The 19,683-nt window shown below is 41.5% G+C and overlaps 1 protein-coding gene across 4 annotated transcripts in view; it reads right to left on the bottom strand.

The window, feature by feature from the left end:
• KCNMA1 (potassium calcium-activated channel subfamily M alpha 1) overlaps positions 1-19,683 on the bottom strand; it is a 671,545-nt gene that overhangs the window by 233,413 nt on the left and 418,449 nt on the right. For all 4 annotated transcript variants that reach the window (XR_014175589.1, XM_081955703.1, XM_081955704.1 and 1 more), the window contains exons 8-9: positions 16,818-16,988; positions 14,004-14,095 (exon numbers count right to left, since the gene is read on the bottom strand). Coding sequence is in view for 3 of the 4 variants with exons in the window: in XM_081955703.1 (XP_081811829.1) it covers positions 14,004-14,095; positions 16,818-16,988 (263 nt within the window). In the remaining variant the exon portion in view is untranslated. The remainder of the gene's footprint in view (positions 1-14,003; positions 14,096-16,817; positions 16,989-19,683) is intronic.

The raw sequence follows: 19,683 nt of genomic DNA, 5'->3' as shown, positions 1-19,683 counted from the left end.
CTACTGGACTTGGAAATGCTTGGACGTCTGCAGTTTGAATCACTTGAAGTTTTGGACAAGTTCTACAAAGGGGTGCCTCTTAAAACTCCATCCATTTGTGGATAAAGGAGACAAGATTTGACTTCTTGAGCGAGGTAGTGCAGTGGTTAAAATGTAGAAAGGCAGGCTAATTCTGCCGACTGCCAGCAGTTCAATCCTGACTTGCTCAAGGTTGACTCAGCATCCCATCCTTCCAAGGTCGGTTAAAAGGAAGATCCAGATTGTTGGGGGCAAGAGGCTGACTGTAAACCGCTTAGAGAGGGCTGCAAAAGCACAGTTGAAGCGGTATATAAGTCTAAGTGCTATTGATATTGGCTCAGCCTTCCATCCTTCTGAGGTTGGTAAAAAGAGGCCCCAGATTGTTGGGGGCAAGAGGCTGACTCTGTAAACTGCTTAGAGAAGGCTGTAAAGCCCTGTGAAGCGGTATATAAGTCTAAGTGCTATTGCAATCAGCAAGAATAGCCTTCCAATTTTCAGCATTTGAATGACATCTGATCAGTGTTAGATTTGTTGTTCAGTCACTAAGTCATGCCCAACCCTTAGACATGTCCAACCCCATGGATCTTAGCATGCCATCTTCTCCCCCATCCTCCATTGTCTCCTGACATTTTCCCAAATTCATGTTAATTGCATGGATGACATTATCTAACTTTCTCATCCTCTGCTGCCCCCTTCTCCTTTTGCCTTCAATGAACTCCTATATATAGAATTCATCTAGACTGCCTATAAGGGACGTGGTGGCTTAGTGGCTAAGATGTTGAGCTTGTCGATCACAAAGGTCTGTAGTTTGGCTGTTCGAATCCCTAGCGCTGCATAATGGAGTGAGCTCCCATTACTTGTCCCAGCTTCTACCAACCTAGCAATTCGAAAGCATGTAAAAAAGCAAGTAAAAAATAGGAACCACCTTTCATGGGAAGGTAACAGCATTCTGTGTGCCTTCGGTGTTTAGTCATGCCGGCCACATGACCATGGAGATGTCTTCAGGCAGCGTTAGCTCTTTGGCTTTGAAACGGAGATGAGCACTGCCCCCTAGAGTCAGGAACAACTAGCACATATGTGCGAGGGGAACCTTTACATTTACTTTTAGACTGCCTATCTATAATAATGTGTTTTCTCTGGATAAAGCCGTATTTTGACTTTTTAACCCTCATCATTTTAAAGAAGTATCCAAACATTAATTAAGAAAGTTCACACTTCCTAAGTCAAGTATTGTGTGTGTGAAAAAAAAAAACCATATAAGACGCACCAGAGTATAAGACACAGCAAGGTTTTGAAGAGGAAAAAGTATTTGCACTCTGCAAACCTCCCAAAAATGGCCCGTTCCCCCCCCCCCCAAAAAAGGAATAAATAGCTTTAGGGAGCTTGCAGAGTGCTGCTGGGGGGGGGGGGGGATGAGCAAAAAATGGCCCGTTTTTCATTTTAAAAAAGAGGCATGGATAGCCTTTAGGAAGCTTCTAGAGTGCTCCTGGGGGTTGGGGGGGGGTAAAATGAGCAAAAATGGCCCATATTTTGCTTATTTCTGCCCTCCCCAGCCCCCAGGATCTCTCTAAAAGCTTCCTAGAGGCTCTGCACGGCCATTTTGGTGAAGAGGGCAAGGTTTCGGGAGGCAAAAAATGCTGTATTCAGTGTATAAGATGCACCCAGATTTTTAGCCTTTTTTTTAGAGGGAAAAAGGTTCATCTTTTACTCTGAAAAATACGGTAAGTGTCACTTCTAAACTCACTAACACTTCAGCCGACCTCAGAACCACTTCCATGGTTCCATATACATGTGCCTAGGAGAAAAGATGAAGCTAAGCTAAGAATCGTAAATTGGGATAGGAATCATCTAGCAAAATCTTCTTGGAAGTGGAGGCAGGAAGTGTTGTCTGGAGACTGTTTGGCTTGCAAAGTGGATGGCTTGTATTTTGGGGGGTGGGGGTGGGGTTGTAGGTAGTGGTGGGGTTCAAATAATTTAACAACCGGTTCTCTGCCCTAATGACTAGCTGGGTAGGCGTAGCTTGATGGTCATGTGACCAGGTGGGCATGGCCAACTCAAAATCACTCACATCGATGGGCGCTTTGCCTTAGCTGTTACAATGTAATAAGAGTTAATTGGAGAGGCAGTTTCTGTAAGCAGGGCAATAAAGATTAGGCTAGAAACAACCCCAGAATGTTTCCTTCCTGCCTTCCTTACAGGATTAGTCCTGTAAAGTGGGGGGGGGAAACAAAATAAGATTTCTTCCAACAACCAGTTCTTCGAACTGCTTAGAAAGTTAACAACCGGTTCTCCCAAATAGGTACAAACTGGCTGAATCCCACCAATGGGGATGGATTCCTTTTACCAGTGTTTCTCAGCCTTGGCCACTTGAAGACATATGGACTTCAAGTCCCAGAATTCCCCAGCCAACCCTGACATCTTCCAGTGACCAAAGCTGAGAAACACTGAGTTAAGGCTTTCAGATATCTGAGATACCCATTTAACTGTTAACCTTCTCCTCAAATAGCAATAGCACTTAGACTTATATACCGCTTCACAATGTTTTACAGCTCTCTCTAAGCAGTTTACAGAGTCAGCCTGTTGCCCCCAACAATCTGGTTTCTCATTTTACCCATCTCAGAAGGATGGAAGGCTGAGTCAACCTTGAGCCGGTGATATTTGAACTGCCAAATTGCAGTCAGCAGGCAGTCAGCAGAAGTAGCCTGCAGTACTGCAGTCTAACCACTGTGCCACCACGCCTCCTTTATATGGCACAAAGCTTGAGATGGTCTTCAGTCAAAACCAATGGGGAACCATTTAACAATTTCCTCACAAAGGACAACATCTGCTGGACTATGAGGACTCCTGACCTTAAACCTAATATAAGTGTTCCAAAAGAAAGGTAAGAAGTGTCGTCCCTGCAGTCATTCCCACAGGTAAGACATAAGGATGATCAGGTTTTTTTCATCCCCTGGCCAAGTCTGAGCTTTGTGCCTGTTCAATGGTATTCCATGAGCCTCTGTATGTCACAGGCTTTATTAACAAAATAGTAGAGTTGGAAGGGACCTTGGAGGTCTTCTAGTCCAACCCACTGCTCAAACAGGATACCTTATATCATTTCAGATAAACGAGGTGTTCAATTTTTTCTTTAAAAACTCCAACTCCACAATTTCTGGAGGCAAGTTGTCCCACATTCAGTGATGAAGAGATTCCCTCACTTCATTGTCCTTATCAATTTTAATATTTACTAGCCGATAACCCAGCATTGCCCGGGTATTTATTCATAGGGGGAAAATGTCCAGAACAAATATAATTTCTATTGATGGATTTTCCCCCTTACTAGAGGGAGCCCCCTTGTGGAGTACTGTGAAGCCGTTAGCATGGCAACTCCACTGCGCTGTACAGTAGAAGCCATTTTACAGCAGTACAGTAGAAGCCATTTTAAGGCACAACAGGATGTATCTTAACAGAACACACACCCTGTGGGTTTTAAGGGGTGTCTTACACCCACAGTATTTGTTTCCCGAGAGTAAGTCATCTGTGTACCAGTTTGGTTGAAATTACTTGAGGCATTCCAGAGTTATATATATATATGTATACATACATACATACATACATACATACATACATACATACATACATACATTCCAGGGATGAATGAAAAAGCAAAAAAAAAGTCTTTACTTTTAAGTAAAGATTCAGATTCGAATTACAAGATTTAATCTATCCAAGGGTTCTGTCGGCTTCAATTAGCTGCTTGTCTTTGTGTTTACTTTATCTGTCTTTCCCTTTTTTAATTATTAAAAAAAGAGAGAGAGAGAAACATAGCTATCTCTTCTGGAACGAATCGCTCACAGATTGTTCTTATGATAAGTTGATGATTTGAACTGATGGTTTATAAATCCAAGAACTATGAAGAAACTTCCCCAAAGCAGAGAAGATCAGCACACAGAACTCAAGCCTGCTTAAAATAAAATGCTCCTAAATCTCTCCCGAAATGTGGAACTCATGAGACAAACAAGATCTAACACTATTAATGCACTTCCAGGAAAATCTCCTCCTGACATTATAATTCAAATTCAATTTCAAACCTTTATTGTCAGAGTACAGCATGTGTATAATGAGATTGGCTGAGCCTCCCTTCATACACACACACACACACACACACACACACACACTACAACTCACAATGAAAGACCGAAAAAGTCCCCCAGCCCAGTGAATACTAATAACAAACACCCAGTCCTATTACACTATGTGAACTTATGGCATGTTGTGTCGTCCCCGCAAGTCAATCATATTATAATTCCCTGTTTCCCTGAAAATAAGACCTCCCTGGATAATAAGCCCAATCGGGCTTTTGAGCACATGCACTAAAATAAGCCCTTCCCAAAAATATTGCAACACAGCAGCAGCTATGAAGTGACCACACTCGCTACCTCCTGCACCTCAAAAATAATAAGACCTCCCCCAAAATAAGGCCAAGCGCTTATTTTTTTGTGGGGGGGTTCAAAAGAAAATAAGGCCCTGTCTTATTTTCAGCAAAACACGGTTGTTGTAGAGTTATTTTCATTCAGGAGTCTGACAGCCCATAGATAAAAACTGTTCTTCAGCCTGTTTGTGAGGATGCCTATCCTTCTATATCTCCTTCCAGATGGTAGGAGAATAAAGAAGGGCTGACCACGGTGTGAGTCATCCCTGAGGATTTTCCTCACTCTTCTAAGGCAGCGAGTCCTAGCAATGTCATCTACAGGTATCAGGGGGCAGCCCATGATGTCTTGGCTGTGCTCACCACCCTCTGTAATGTCTTTCTATCCGCGGCTGTCAAGCCAGTATACCACACCGTAATGCAATGAGTGAGGACGCTTTCTATTGATCACCTATTCCAGTGATGGCGAACCTTTTTGTAAATGCATGCCAAAATTGTGTGTGCATGCCCCACACCCACAATGCAATGCGCCCTGCCCACCTGCGTAAAATATGTTTTCTTGTGCTAATCAGGCTGTTTGCTGTTTTCTGCAAGGAGGTAAGTCAATAACTATAAATGCCTATAGAATGTTCAAATTATTACTTATTTTTTAAAAAACTGCTTTATTATTGTTCTAGACAGCTTAACAAAATGAAGAAGTGTTTTAAAATAAATGCTTGATCTGAAGAGGCCCAGTGCTATTGTATCTTCTTTTAAATAGCAGAGAATAACGTATACTTCCAGAAAGCCACATCAATTTTAACAGCATCTGTACAAGTATAGTCTGAATTGTAACAGTGTCCTGTTGTCTAATTAGACCCTGACTTAGTCATGTTTGGAGCAGATTGATTTAAATAATTGGGAGGAATTAATGTGACTACATTTAAGAACACTTTCTGGCATTAATATACTGCCATAATGTACATTTCTCCAATTCTTTGCAATTTCTATGGGTCAGGCACACCTTTACCACAAACAGTGTATATTGTCTGTACTGTTTGCTGTTTGTTGCAAAGAGGCAAACTGCTGGGAGGCAGAAACAGATTCCCCCCCCCCTTGTTTTCCTCCCCAGACGCTAGGTGCGTCTTATACTTCGGAGCATCTTATACTCTGAAAAATATGATAAGTCTAAGTGCTAGTGCTATTGACTCAGACTTCTATCCTTCCAAGGCTGGTAAATGATGACCCAGATTGTTGAGGGCAATAGGCTGACTCTGTAAACAGCTTAGAGAGGGCTGTAAAGCATTGTGAAGCTGTATTTTTCAGAGTATAAGACACATCTTTTTCCCTCAAAAAAGAGAATGACAATCCGGGTGCATCTTATACACTGAATACAGCATTTTTGCCTCCCAAAACCCGCCCCTTCACCAAAATGGCCTTGCATAGCCCTTAGGAAGCTTTTAGAGAGCTCCTGGGGGCTGGAGAGGGCAGAGAGGGAGCCAGGGCCAGGGCTATCTGGGAGTTATGTGCTGCCTGCGGAGTCTCCAGAGTCGGACAGCAGCGAGGCAGAGGAACAGGCTCCCCCTGTTCCTAGTGTGCGCATGCGCAGAGCTGCCAGAATGCAAGAACAGTTAAAACAGAAGGGACGACTTGGGAGTAAGGTTTGGAGGTGTTTGGTCCCTCCCATAGGACATAAAGGAAGAGCAAAGACACATGAGCCTTTTCAGGAAGCAACTTGGTTCATGCTGGTGAGTTTACCTTCTGAAAATATGTTTGGACTTTTTGCTCGGTGTGGCCTTGTGAAGCTCATTGACAATTAAGTCTTCGGCAGCGTTTTCAAAGAAGATAAAGATGGGTGCTTGTTGTGGCCCAGCAGGAGCCGTTGGAGCTGCCACCAGTCTCCGACAGTGAGGGTCCCTATGAGTCGGCTCTGGAGAATGTGGAGGACCCTGGACAAGGTTCCAACTCCGATCAGGGATCAGAGAGGCTGGTTGGCCACCAGGAGGCGCCTGAGGCATGGAGCAGTGGTGAAAGCCAAAGGGAGTGTGCGCCTGATGTCATGCCTTGGAGCAGTGGGGAGGAGACAAGGAGTGGTTTCTGGATGCCCGGCAACGGAGAGCTGATAGACATAGAGAACAGCTGCGCAGTTACAAGAGATGATTGGACTCAGGTGATCATAATCAGGCTCCTCTCAAGGCTATTTAAGGAAGGACTTTCTGAAAGCTGTTTTTGGAGGAATCAACTTATCATTAGAGTTGGAGACGCTCTCAAATCTGTGTCGTACCTCGGCAGGCTGGATTGCTGCCACGGTGTTATCTGTACCTCGGCAGGCTGGATTGCTGCCAAGGTATTGACTGTACTGTAAATAAAACATCTTGCAGAGACCTTGTTTCGGAGTGCTTTGGTATATGAGAAGGGGGGTCAGAACAGGTGCTTATCAGTCTTATCCTGAAGGAATTTGGCAGCCTGCTGTAGAACTCTTTACTACTATTTGGGACTCATTCACAGCTGTAAATTTATTTATCTATTTAATAATTTTAATTGTTTATATGTTGTATTTCTGATATGGACTGTACACCGCCCCGAGTCCCTTTCGGGAGAGGGGGCGGTCTATAAGCGCTCAGTAAATAAAAGTAAATGAATATAATTCATAGCCTTTGAAATAAAAAGAGGGGTTCTGGACCTAATCATGTGCTTTTTATTGTATCAGGAAGCCTAGTTCAGAACAATGGAACACTGTTACCTTCCCGCCAAAGGTGGTCCCTATTTTTCTACTTGCATTTTTAATGTGCTTTCGGACTACTAGGTTGGCAGAAGCTGGGACAAGGAAATGGGAGCTTACTCCATTACACGGCACTTGGGATTCAAACCACCGAACTGCCGGCCTTTCTGATCGACAAGCTCAGCGTCTTAGCCACTGAGCCACTGCATCCCCTTTAAGCTCCATATTAAACATCATAGAACACATATATTATTTGAATAGTATGTTTAAACAAAGGAACATAATGAATATTTCTTTCTGAGAGAACAAAATTCCCCATTAGGCTCTGAATAACATCTTTCAACAAAGTTTAGCGGCTCCAGTTTTTCAAATGCATTACATTTTTATCTGGAAACATTTTGACATTAAGAATTGCAGAACTGTACTCTTTCATTAAGTTTGCTGCCAAAGTCTACGCCAAGTTGTTCAGTGAAAAGCTGTGCGCTGCTAATTATTACCACATGCTTTCCATCAAGAGCAATGGAAGACTTATTGGTTCTGACAGCCCATTCTCTCAATGCTGAATTCCAAAGGAAAGCTCCACTTTCCAGCCAAACATAACATTTCATCAATCTTGTTCTCCTGACTGCAAAACCAATATCAAACATTGGGCTGCTAATGGCTTTTCGCTGTGCCGTTCCCAAACTCCGAGGCTCTGATGAGAGATGTGTGTAAGCAGAGGGCTTCTCCGAAGGCATTTAGAAATGAGCTTTCTGAACCAGGAAACAATGCACAAAGTCAAACACTGTGGGCCCTGATGACAACGTTCAACTCTGGTCCACACACTGCACAGGCAAAACCAAACAGATGAAGAGAGACCAACAAAGAGTGCCTTTTTCAAAGTAAACAAAGCAAAGCAAAAAAAGCCTCAGAGATAAAATAAATTTTGCAAGGCCCAAAGCCAGCAAGGAAATTTATAAACTAGCCGTCAAAGAAAATAGGATGTGGGAGTTTGAAGTTTAGCTCTAACAGACCGATACTGGGTATCGGTGAGACAACATCCTCTCCCAACTCAGTTTCTTGAAAAGGCTATTCCTTTATGTCTAATGTGAATATCTTTCACTCTTTGGTCCCACAGTTACCTTGTAATAAGATGGGTGGCCAAGAAATCTGATGATAGATAGATGGATAGATAGATGATAGATAGATAGATAGATAGATAGATAGATAGATAGATAGATAGATAGATAGATAGCTATAGATGGATAGATAGATAGATAGATAGATAGATAGACAGACAGATAGATAGAAGATAGATGGATGGATGGATGGATGGATGGATGGATGGATGGACAGACGGATGGATGGAAGATGATAGATGGAGAGATAGAGATAGGTAGATAGATGGATGGATGGATGTAAGATGATAGATGGGGAGATAGAGATAGATAGATGGGTGGATTGATTGATTGATATGGATATGGAGGATGATAGATAGATAGATAGATAGATAGATAGATAGATAGATAGATAGATAGATGATTAGATAGATAGATAGATAGATAGATAGATAGATAGATAGATAGATACATACATAGATACATAGATAGATAGATGATAGATAGCTATGGTTGGATGGATGGACGGATGAATGTAAGATGATAGATGGAGACACAGAAATAGATAGAAGATAGATAGATAGATGGATGGATGGATGGATGGATGGATGGATGGTTGGATATGAATATGAATGGATGATTGATAGATGGATGGATGGATGGATGGACGGACAGACAGACGGATGGATGTAAGATGATAGATGGAGAGATAGAGATAGATAGATGGGTGGACTGATTGATTGATATGGATATGGAGGGATGATAGATAGATAGATAGATAGATAGATAGATAGATAGATAGATAGATATGGACGGACGGACGGATGAGAGATAGGGATACCCTAAAATAATGAAGGTCATCAGGGGTGGGTTATGGCCAACACTACTGCCGGTTCTTTCGTCTGCATGCTTCATACGCTGCACATGCACGCACAGTTCAATAGAAATTGTTCTGCACATGCACAGAACCGAAAAACAAGATGGTAATGGCGGTGACCGGGGAACTGGTTTGGGGGTCTGTCAGGCCTGGATCACTGCCGGTTCCAGCGACCCAGGCCACCAAACAACTACCGGTGCGGCCGAACTGATTTGAACCAGTAGGAACCTGTCACTGAAGCTCATTTTAAAACCTTGCACGCCCCATGTTAATCTTGATGGAAAGATGGAGTTTGAAAATGCTTTGCCTAACTCTTCCTCTCAGGGAGGAGGACAAGTTGAAACTGCACTTCATCTAAACATAATCTAGAAAAAATGTGCTGATTAATTCCCAGTGAAAGCAAATGGATTAACCCATAGCTAGCATAGCTCTTCTTTGACCCTGTTTAGTGGGAATTGCAGGAAACCGGTCTGAAAACTCTAACCCCCTAGAAAATAAATCCTGTAGGAATAGAAATATCCATTTTGGTTCAGGGTTTGGCCATGAACAAAATAATTCCAGCTCAGAGTATCATCTTGACCTTCTCCAACGAGTGACCTCAAACAATTTTGACACCAGGATGACCGACCTTAAAATTTTCCAATTTTAATGGTGGGTGTTCTTGACTATATTACCATTGCACTAAAATGCTCTTTGGTTTCTTGATGAGATTTACCGTATTATTCAGACTATAAGGTGCACCTAGATTTAGAGGACAACAAGGAGAAGACATTTTTTGGCATCGGCGTGTCCCATTTTTGCCCTCTCTGGCCAAAAACAGGCCCACTTTTGGCCTCCTGAACACTCTGCGCATCCCGTTTTCACCTAAAACATCCCTTTTTTTGGCCTGCAGTGTGCTTCTGGGGGCCGGGGAGGGTGAAAACGGGATGTGCAGAAGGTTTAGGAGGCCAAAAATGGGCCCGTATTCGGTCTATAAGACATTTCCACCAACTTTTTTGGGAGGGGGGGGAGTGCGTCTTATAGTCCAAGAAATACAGCAATTCATGCCATTGATTCTGCTGTATTGACTACAGCATTGTGAACTCTAGGGAGATACTGTGCTAAGAACTCTGTGTAGAGAAATATGTTATATAAATACATGAACAAACGTCTAACTATTATCAGCTCAGAAATCTAGGAGCTGTACTTGCAACATATCTAGAAAACATGATGGATAGATTGGCATTCAGCTGCTGATAATTAAGAACAAAGCACAGATAGCCCTCCATTTATGACTGGTGGCTTCGTGACCATTCAAAGTTATGGCAGGCCCTCCCTCAAAGCTACTTACAACCCGAAGTTTCAACATTCCCACCAACCCACCCCGGTCACATGACTGCATTTTGGGTGCTCAGCAATCGGCCCACATCTATGGCTATTTGCAGCACCATGAAGTCACATGACCATGATTTACAATGTTGTTGTTTTTTGGTCCAGGAAACTGGTGTTTGTTAGTGATTTCAGGGGGTGGGGGGGTTGAAATACCTCATAGCAATGGTTTGCTTAATGACTGCAGCATTCACTTTATGTAGTAGTCTTTTGAAACTGCTACAAAAAAAGTTGCAAAATGGGGTCTGGTCATGTGGTGTCACACTTTATGAATGTCACGACTTACTACCATAATTGTAAGGCTCAATTATAGTCGTAAGTGGAATAAATTAAGTAACCAGTGGAATAGCTTGCCTTCAGAAATCATGTGCACTCCATCACTGGAGCTTTTTAAGAAGAGAATAGACAGCCACTTATCTGAAATAGTTTATGTCCTCCTGCTTCAGCAGGGGGATGGACTAGAAGACCTCCAAAGTCCTTTCCTTCTATTCCATTCAATTCTATTCCATTCCATTCCATCCCATCCCATCCCATCCCATTCTGTTAAAGGCTACTTATATGTTAAACATTTTAAATGCTATCTAGAACATTTTCAACTCCACAAGTTGAATTCACATTTAGAATAGTGAAGTGTGAGTGCTCTAAAATTATTTGGATTTGAATCAAAATGTCACGCCACAATATACATCACCACAATGTAAAAAAGATGTGGAGACTCTAGAAAGAGTAGAGAGAAGACAAAGATGACTAGGGGACTGAAGGCTAAAATATATAAAGAACGGTTACTGGAATTGGGTATGTCTAGTCTAATGAAAAGAAGGATCAGGGGTGACATGATAGCAGTCTTCCAATATTTGAGGGGCTGCCACAAAGAAGAGGGAGTCAAGCTATTCTCCAAAGCACCTGAGGATAGGACAAGAAGCAATGGGTGGAAACTAATCAAGGAGAAAATTTCCTGACAATGAGAACAATTAACCAGTGGAACAGCTTGCCTCCAGAAGTTGCGAGTGCTTCATCACTGAAGCTTTTAGGAAGAGATTGGACAACTATCTGTCTGAAATGATATAGGGTTTCCTGCCTGAGTAGGGGGTTGGACTAGAAGACATCCAAGATCCCTTCCAATTCTGTTATTCAGTTCAATTTTGATTGATAAAATTCCTTTTCAAGACAATTCCTTTCACAACATTAGGGTAGGAACATTTTGGGTACATCAGAGTAACCTCAACCGTCAGAAAAGAAATGAATTTCAATGTTCCTCTTCAAATTAAAAGTTAAGTTTTTGTTAGAAGTGCACTTAAAAATCCTGGAAGGCCAGTGCTAGTTTGGAGTTAGCTGAAATATATTATCTATCTTCTGGGACTTGTCAATAGCAAAAGCAGATGGCTTACTTATTATCATAGGTTGTGTCAACCTAGCATTAACAAATGACAAGGACTTCATGATTACAAGAGACTCCCAAATTAAAAGAAAAATGAAGATTCTTGGATTAAGAGACCAAAAATATATATGAATGGAGGCAAATATACACGTCCCAGGATAATGTTGCAAGATTGAATCTGGAACAGTCACCAGAACCACAGATTTACAGTTCCAATAGGAAGGTACCCCATAAAAAGAGAATAGCCCAAAAGCACATATTCCAACAGAGAGACATTCCCAGAGGATGGGCTCCAGCATGAGTCCCTAAATTTGGAAGAATAAATCTCTGGTCTCAGTGACTGACCCAGATTGGATCTTGCAACAACAGCAGCAAGAGTTGATTGCAAAGGAGAGGGCTAAGAAGATATCATTTTCTATGCATTACAAAAAGACAAGTAAGAATTCAATTTATTTATACCAACCATCAGAATGAGATATAGTGCAGAATTAGTTGTACCAATTGGAAATGTTAAAGTTCTGTACAGATTACTTTCTCAACCAGTATAATACAAATGCAATATTTTGGAAAATTAGAGCAATTATGTTCTAAAAATTGCTAGGGGTGGTGGTGGTTAAGAACCTCCTTAATACAAGATAACTAATGCGGGTCATCCAAAGTGAAGTTAGCAAATTTATCAATTTGAGTTAGCAAACATGACAAAATTATACTTATTATACATCAGGGAACTTTAGAAACTCTTCATGTCATTACCTAAGTTTAGACACATTAGTGTGTTGCAACAAAATCAATGAAGAGCTGCATATAACTTTATTTTCAACATGGATTATGTTCACCAGCTGAATTGGTTAATGGAGAACATTTTGCTGTATGCTAATGTTACAAATGAAACATTAAACTTTTGAAATGTGTTTGATTATTAGTAGCTCGATTTGGTAGTTAGGCTGCTAGTCTGAGCTCCGAGCTTGGCAATTTGGTTGCAAACGTTTCATCACCGTTTGAGTAGATATCGTCAGTGCGTTTTGAATTGTGCTTGTCTGTCAAAACACAGGTCTTTAAATAACTTTATATTTAATATTTAAAAATGTAATAAGAATAAAACAAGTATTTAAAGACCTGGCCGACGAGCACAATTCAAAATGCACTGACAATGTCTCCTCGAACGGTGATGAAACGTTTGCAAACAAATTGCCAAGTTCAGGGCTCAAACCAACACCCTAATTAAACTTTTTGGTGGACGGATGAATTTATGCACGTTCTGAAATAATATGTTCATTTGTTCCCTACTGAGGCTAATACAGAACTGACTCTCAGTTACAGAGGTCCTTGCATAAGGATATTAAGGTATTGATAGAAGTCACCAAATGTTTAATGTTAGGTGGATCTCTCATAGCTGTGTACATACCTGATTGGATAACCACTTTGGAAATATCCCAAAGGTATTTCCCCCCGCAAAAAGGCAACTGGACTTCCTTGGTGTTTTCTTTGAAAACATTTCACTTCTCATGCAGGAAGCTTCTTAAGTTCTAACTGGAGAAGTCCTCTTTTTTGGGGGGACACATGTGGGACAACTGTGATCTGAATGATTAAGAATCTCCATAGACCAGGGGTGTCCAAACTTGGGAACTTTAAGACTTGTGGACTTCAACTCCCAGAATTCCCCAGCCAGCATGGTATAAGTGTATAAGACACACCCAGATTTTCACCCTCTTTTTTGAGGGAAAAAGGTGTGTCTTATAGTCCGAAAAATACGATAGATCTTCCAGCTTGGGAAAGGTATGAGATTTGATGGCGACCAGACACACTTATCCCTGAAAAGGAATTGACGGGGGGGGGAGGTGTCTATGTGTCAGAGGTCACCCCCGCATTGGGCTCAAGTTCCACCTGGTCTCACAGTTTGGCTCTCTCCATGTTGTTTCATATTTTTTCCCCCAGTTCTTTCAACTTACTTTCTGCCTCGGGTTGAATTAAAAGTCCCGCCGTATTTCTTCCGGTTAAGGATGAGAGCCGCAATTTCTGGCACGTAGCGCGCAAACATTGCCTACATGCACGAAAGAAAAGCAAAACAAAAAAAAAGAAAAGAAAAGAAAAGAAAAAATGGCATGCAGAGAGTGTTCTGCGGCACCAAAGGCAGCAGGGTGCCTCGGAATACTTACTTTCTTCCACTAACCGCACTATAGGAACCACCATATTTCTTGCGGTTTCCTATTAACTCTATGATTTCAGGGACGTAACTGGCAAACATGGCCTAAGGAAGAAGACAGGAGACAGAGAAAAGACTAAAAAGAGAGGTCAAAGGAAGGGGAAGGGGCCGATGAGGGTTTTTTTTTTTAATACGAAGATACATCATCCTTACGATCTGAAAAATGCAAGGCACAGGCCCTAACCAAAGTCTTTCCTCCAAAAAGAAAAAAAAAGAAAAAAAAAGAAAAAAAGATCGCAAAAAGTTTTCATCTCAAAACAAGAAGGTCAAGTGTCGGGTATTTTTTTTTTTTTAATTATTTTTGTAAAGAGGGAAAACACTAGCTCAGCTACAGAAAACAGTCAAAAGAGGGAGACAAGAATGAAAAAATATATGTATATATATATATATATAATGCAAAAAAGGAGGGAAAAAACAAAACAAAACCAAGAACAAGAACAAAATCAAGTCAAAGTGACATTAAAGGGAGATAAAACAGCGCCGTGGCTCGTGTTTTCGTAAAGAGGCGAGTGGACTTTTTTTTTCAAATATTTACTGTCCAAAACTCCCCGCCAAGCCAAGACAAAGCCGTATTTCTGATGCTTGCATTATTTTGAGTCTTTTAGACGAGACAGATGAGAGGGTGTTTTTTTTTTTTTTTCACTTCATGTCAATGGTTTGGTAAACAAAAGCAGAGTGGATTTTCTACAGAATGAGAATGGACATGATGTAAAGGTTTTTTTTTTTAAGTTCATCTTTTTAAAAGATGGATAAGAAAATGTAAGGATGTAAAAGGGGAAAAAAGGCAACGAGGAAGAAAAAAAAAAGTATTCTGCCATGTTTTGTCCAACAAACAGTTTGCTTGTGGCTGGGATGCCTCAAAGAGCTGCTGCCACTACCGATCTACCCTTTTTGGCAAGGGAAGGAAAATGCACAAAAAGGTTTAGAGATAAAATCATTAAAATGAGAGGTGCGCCTGTCTATATATGTACACCTTCATTATCTTTAAGTCTGTAATACAGGGTGGGGTCCAGCCCTGGCAACTTTATGAATTGTGAACTTCAACTCCCAGAATTCCTTGCCCATCCATGCTGGCAGAGGTACTCTGGGACTTGAAGTCCACAAGTCATAAAGTTGCCAAAATTGGATACCTCTGTTGTAAATATACATACATATATAGATGGGTTTGCACATACACATACAGGCACATTTCTACACACACACACCTGGGGTTGAAGAAATCACTTACCTTATAGTTCAACCTGAACGTTGGTTGGTTTTTTATTTTTCCTCTAGGGCATGGGTCGAGAACCTTAAACACTCAAGGAGCCACAAAAGTCCTAACCGGAAGCCCTCTGTTCAATTCTGGATCCAACCAGAAGTCCAGTTCCCCCAGCATAGAGTTTCCTCCTAGCGTAGCATCCTTTTTCCTCTACCTGCCCTAGCCAAAAGCCCTATCAATCATGGAACTGACCGGTGACACGGAGCCGCAGCAGAGGGATGAAAAAGACACATGCGGCTCCAGAGCCACAGATTGCCGACCCCTGTCCTAGGGCAAAAATATAGCAGCTGCCAGAAATTTATTGCATTGAGAAAAAAATTGGTAGTTTGTTCAGGGACAATATCTATAAGGGGGGATCAACTTTGTTCAGGATGTTCCTTTGCTATCCTGAGCACCACAGCTGGAGCATCTGCAAGGGCACCCAAAGAGTTAAGATAACAGTTGCTTCCATGCGATCCAAGCCCAGCATCTAGAGATTTAAATCCTCCAGAATTAAGGCTTCCTTTTTCCCCTCCCGAAAATATCTCTCTCTCTCTCTCGTAGGGAACATTCTTTGCCAATCTGCTGGGAAATTTGTAATGACTGCTGACTTCAGTCTCACCCTTGGTTGCTATTTGGAAGGATGTGAACTCACATTTTCCGCTAGCTGTAAAAATAGAAACCCTGGCAACAGCTCTTTTAAGGAGGATCCTAAACCACTGTGTTTGTTGGAATGTTGGGAAGGAACACAAAAGGGAAGATCTTGAAACCGCAACTAATTTCTCCCGGACTGTTATCAGCAGTCAAATGTTAACCGCTTAGGTACGGAGTCTGTGCACACTTTCACTGGCATAATTTGGCCTTCAAGTCCAACCTCTCCCCGCTTTTCATCAAAGCTTACTTACTTACTTTCCATTTCATTTCCCCTTTGGGGAAAATCAGTTGAGCTTCAGAAAAGGTGGTGCGGAAACAATAACTTGGAGCTTATACTGGACTACAGAAGGACTAAATCAGACATCCAGCCCTTGCTTATCAATGGAGACTGAGTAGAGCAAGTGGTCAGTTTTAGGTTTCTGGGTGTTATCCTAAAAGAGGACCTGACCCAGGGCTGCCGTGCTCAACTGTCGGCGTATGTGAAGGACGACCTATTGTATATTTTGTTTTATTGATAAGGTCGCAAGAGGAATCAATCAAGCAATTGCTATTCAATAGACTGATCTGATGACCAGCCTATTGGCGAAGACAAGCTGGGCTTGTTATGAAGACCAGCAGTGTTCCTGAAGGATTTTCAAAGTGTGCCCAGCCTCCTCCTCATTGCTTCAAGCTTTTAATTCTTCAAATGCTTCCTATCCTTACTATCTCTGCAAACATTACATCCGTAAGCACGCCATTGCTCTATTATTTTAGTTCAGTAACTAGCTCTTCAAAATGCAATACAAGGGGATATGCATTTTGAAGTCTTAAGTTATGATATAATCGTTACATTAAAATATATATATAGGCATAATATAAACATAAATGTTTTACCAATCCCCCGAGGATGAAGAAAACCATGAAAAGACGACCAAGGGTTGTTTTTGCATAAACATCTCCGTAGCCAACGGTGGACATAGTAACCATTAGCAAATAAACACATTCCCAATAGGTAAGTGGTTGGTTATTTTGGAAGTTTTCCCATGGATCCCCTGAGTTCTCCACCTACAACGAAAAGGACAACAACAAATTGAACGTGTCATTGTCTACAATGCAATGCTCCCACTCACAAACTGATTAGGACATCATTAGTAAACGTCAAGCAGAAAAAAAAATACAATACAGATATGATCTCATTGAATGGTTGATACCAAATACTCTTTTTTCAGCCAGGGAGTATCAGTAACATCTCATACAGTGCTAATGAAGTGGAGCGATCTTAACCTTAACAACTCAATGGACGACACACTATTAAACTAAGGGGAGGGGAAAGGGAAAAAACAGAAAAGTATTAATATACAAATATACAGTTAAAAGATGATTATATGTGGAAATGTTATAATGAAAATGAAATGTGGAAGAGGGAATTTATTTTTATGTATATGGAACCTTGAATTTCACCCCGAAAATCCATCAGAGTGAAGAAGAAAATAAGCAAATGCAATAATGGAAGGTGAGAGAAAGGACGGGGAAAGAAGAGAAAGTAAGGGAGGGTTAGTAAGAGTAGGAGAGAGGGTAGGAAGGAGAAGAAGAGAGGAGGAGTGGGGGAGAGGGAGGAGAAGAAGAAAAGAGGAAGGAGGGGAGGAAAGAAGAAGGTAGAGAAGGGAAGTTGGCAGGACGGAAGAAGTAGTAGGATTTTTGTAAAATAAGATGGATGTAAGGGGTGGCAGGAAAGCGACCCCCGATTATATTTTTAAATTCTTAAATGAATTGTGATAAATGTTAAAGGATAGCATATACATAACAATGAGAAGGTACAGTATATTTGTGAATGCATACATGAGAAAGAAAAATAAAACTCTTTTTAAACAACTCAATGGACTGCGACAAAAGAAGTCATTTTCTTTATATCAAATCAGTGAGGTTATATAGAGGTAGGCATGTTCCAAAGATGGAATCCTGTTGAGGGGAAAAAAAGGTGGGAATCATCCGAAAATAGTACGCATTGTTAAAGAGAAGAAAAGAACATGTTCACCACCTAGAACAGTGATGGTGAACCTATGGCATGTGTGCCAGAAGTGGCACTCAGAACCATCTTTCTGGGCACGCCAGCCGCCACCCGTTGCTCTTCCGGGTTCTGGAAACTGGAAGAGCAGATCAGTCGCGTGCATGCATGTGCCAGGAAGCTGAACTTCTGGTTTCCAGCATGCACATGTGTGCCGGCCAGCTGGTCTTCGCCTGTGTATGCGCACCAAAAACCGGAAGATCAGGTGACCGGCACCCATTGTGCATGCTAGAAACCGGAAGCTCAGCTCTTCCCGTTTCTGGTGCTCCCCTGCACGTGGGCCAGGGAGCTGCTGTTTTGGTTTCTAGTGCTTCCCTGTGTGCGCGCTCCTGTTTCAGCACTTGGTGCCAAAAAGGTTCGCCAACACTGACCTAGAAGGATAGTCTAATAACTGATAAACAATGACTTCATTAGAAATATACAACTATATTTAAATATATCTGACACTTAAGACTACATGTAACGGTGGGTTCTAATATGGGTTTTCAAGAAAGTCAAGATGGAATCTATAGCCACAAAACTGGGCTTTAATCATATGGTTGCAATAGAACTAGGGGTGACATGATAGTAGTCTTCCAAAATTTGAGGGGCTGTCCTAGAGAGGAGGGTGTCAACCTATTCTCCAAAGCATCCCAGAGCAGGACAAAAAGCAATGGATGGAAACTTATCAAAGAGAGATCCAATCTAGAACTAAGGAGAAACTTCCTAACACTGAGGACCATTAACCAGGGGAACAGCTTTCCTTCAGAAGTTCTGAGTGCTGGAGGTTTTCAAGAAGAGATTGGACAGTCATTTGTCTGGAATGATATAGGGTCTCCTGCCTGAGCAGGGAACTGGACTAGAAGACCTCCAGGGTCGCTTCCAACCTTATTATTCTATGCTCTCTGTTTTTGGGTGGTCCACCTACTGGAATCCTATCCACAAAATTTAGTGCTGAACTACTCTTGGAAATAGTCACCAAGACTCACAAAATCCCTCCCTATTGTAGCAGCAAGTAGCTACCACAATAACTGTTATTCAAGACCATGTTAATTGATCCCCCCAAATCAGGAATCTGTTAGGATCTATTTCCAAAGAGTAGTTCAGAAACATATTGGAAATCTAATCCTTAAAGAAGGAGATGATGTGTTAAGTTTATTTTAATGCAAGCAGGCAACAGTCTACACTGATCTTCAGGAGAAAATGAGCTTTGTGTACATCCATAGATTGTGAGTCTTAGTTATATATAACATTCTTCATTTTTTACAGGAAGTTGCCTCCTATCTGCTGCCACATTTTATGTTTTTGTTTCTAAACCCACACTGCCACTTAGTGGCTTGTTGTCGTTATTGTCAAATTCAGTCAAAGTTCTCCAGAATCTCAAAATTAGACCCCCAAACTCCTAGTTTTCTCTTCCACTTTCAGCCAAAGCCGTGGACAAAATCTGGAGGTTTTTTTCATGCTGTTTTCTCCTTTTCTCCTTAGGAAGAATTTCTCAGTGAGAGACAAGATTTACTTATAATATTTAAGAGAAACTCAGGAATCCTGCATTAAAAATATTTTTAAATGACATACTGTATGACTGAGGGGAATTCTCCATTACAGTGTTTCTCAACCTCAGCAATTTTAAGCTACCGGGACTTCCAACTCCCAGAATTCCCCAGCCATGCATGATGGCTAGGGAATTCTGGGAGTTGAATTCCCCATAGCTTAAAA

Source organism: Natrix helvetica (assembly GCF_964273705.1).
Source record: "Natrix helvetica genome assembly, chromosome: 5".
NCBI classification, from domain to species: Eukaryota; Metazoa; Chordata; class Lepidosauria; order Squamata; family Natricidae; genus Natrix; species Natrix helvetica.
The sequence above is the reverse complement of the archived record's forward strand: the minus strand, read 5'-3'. Positions and strand labels throughout refer to the sequence as shown.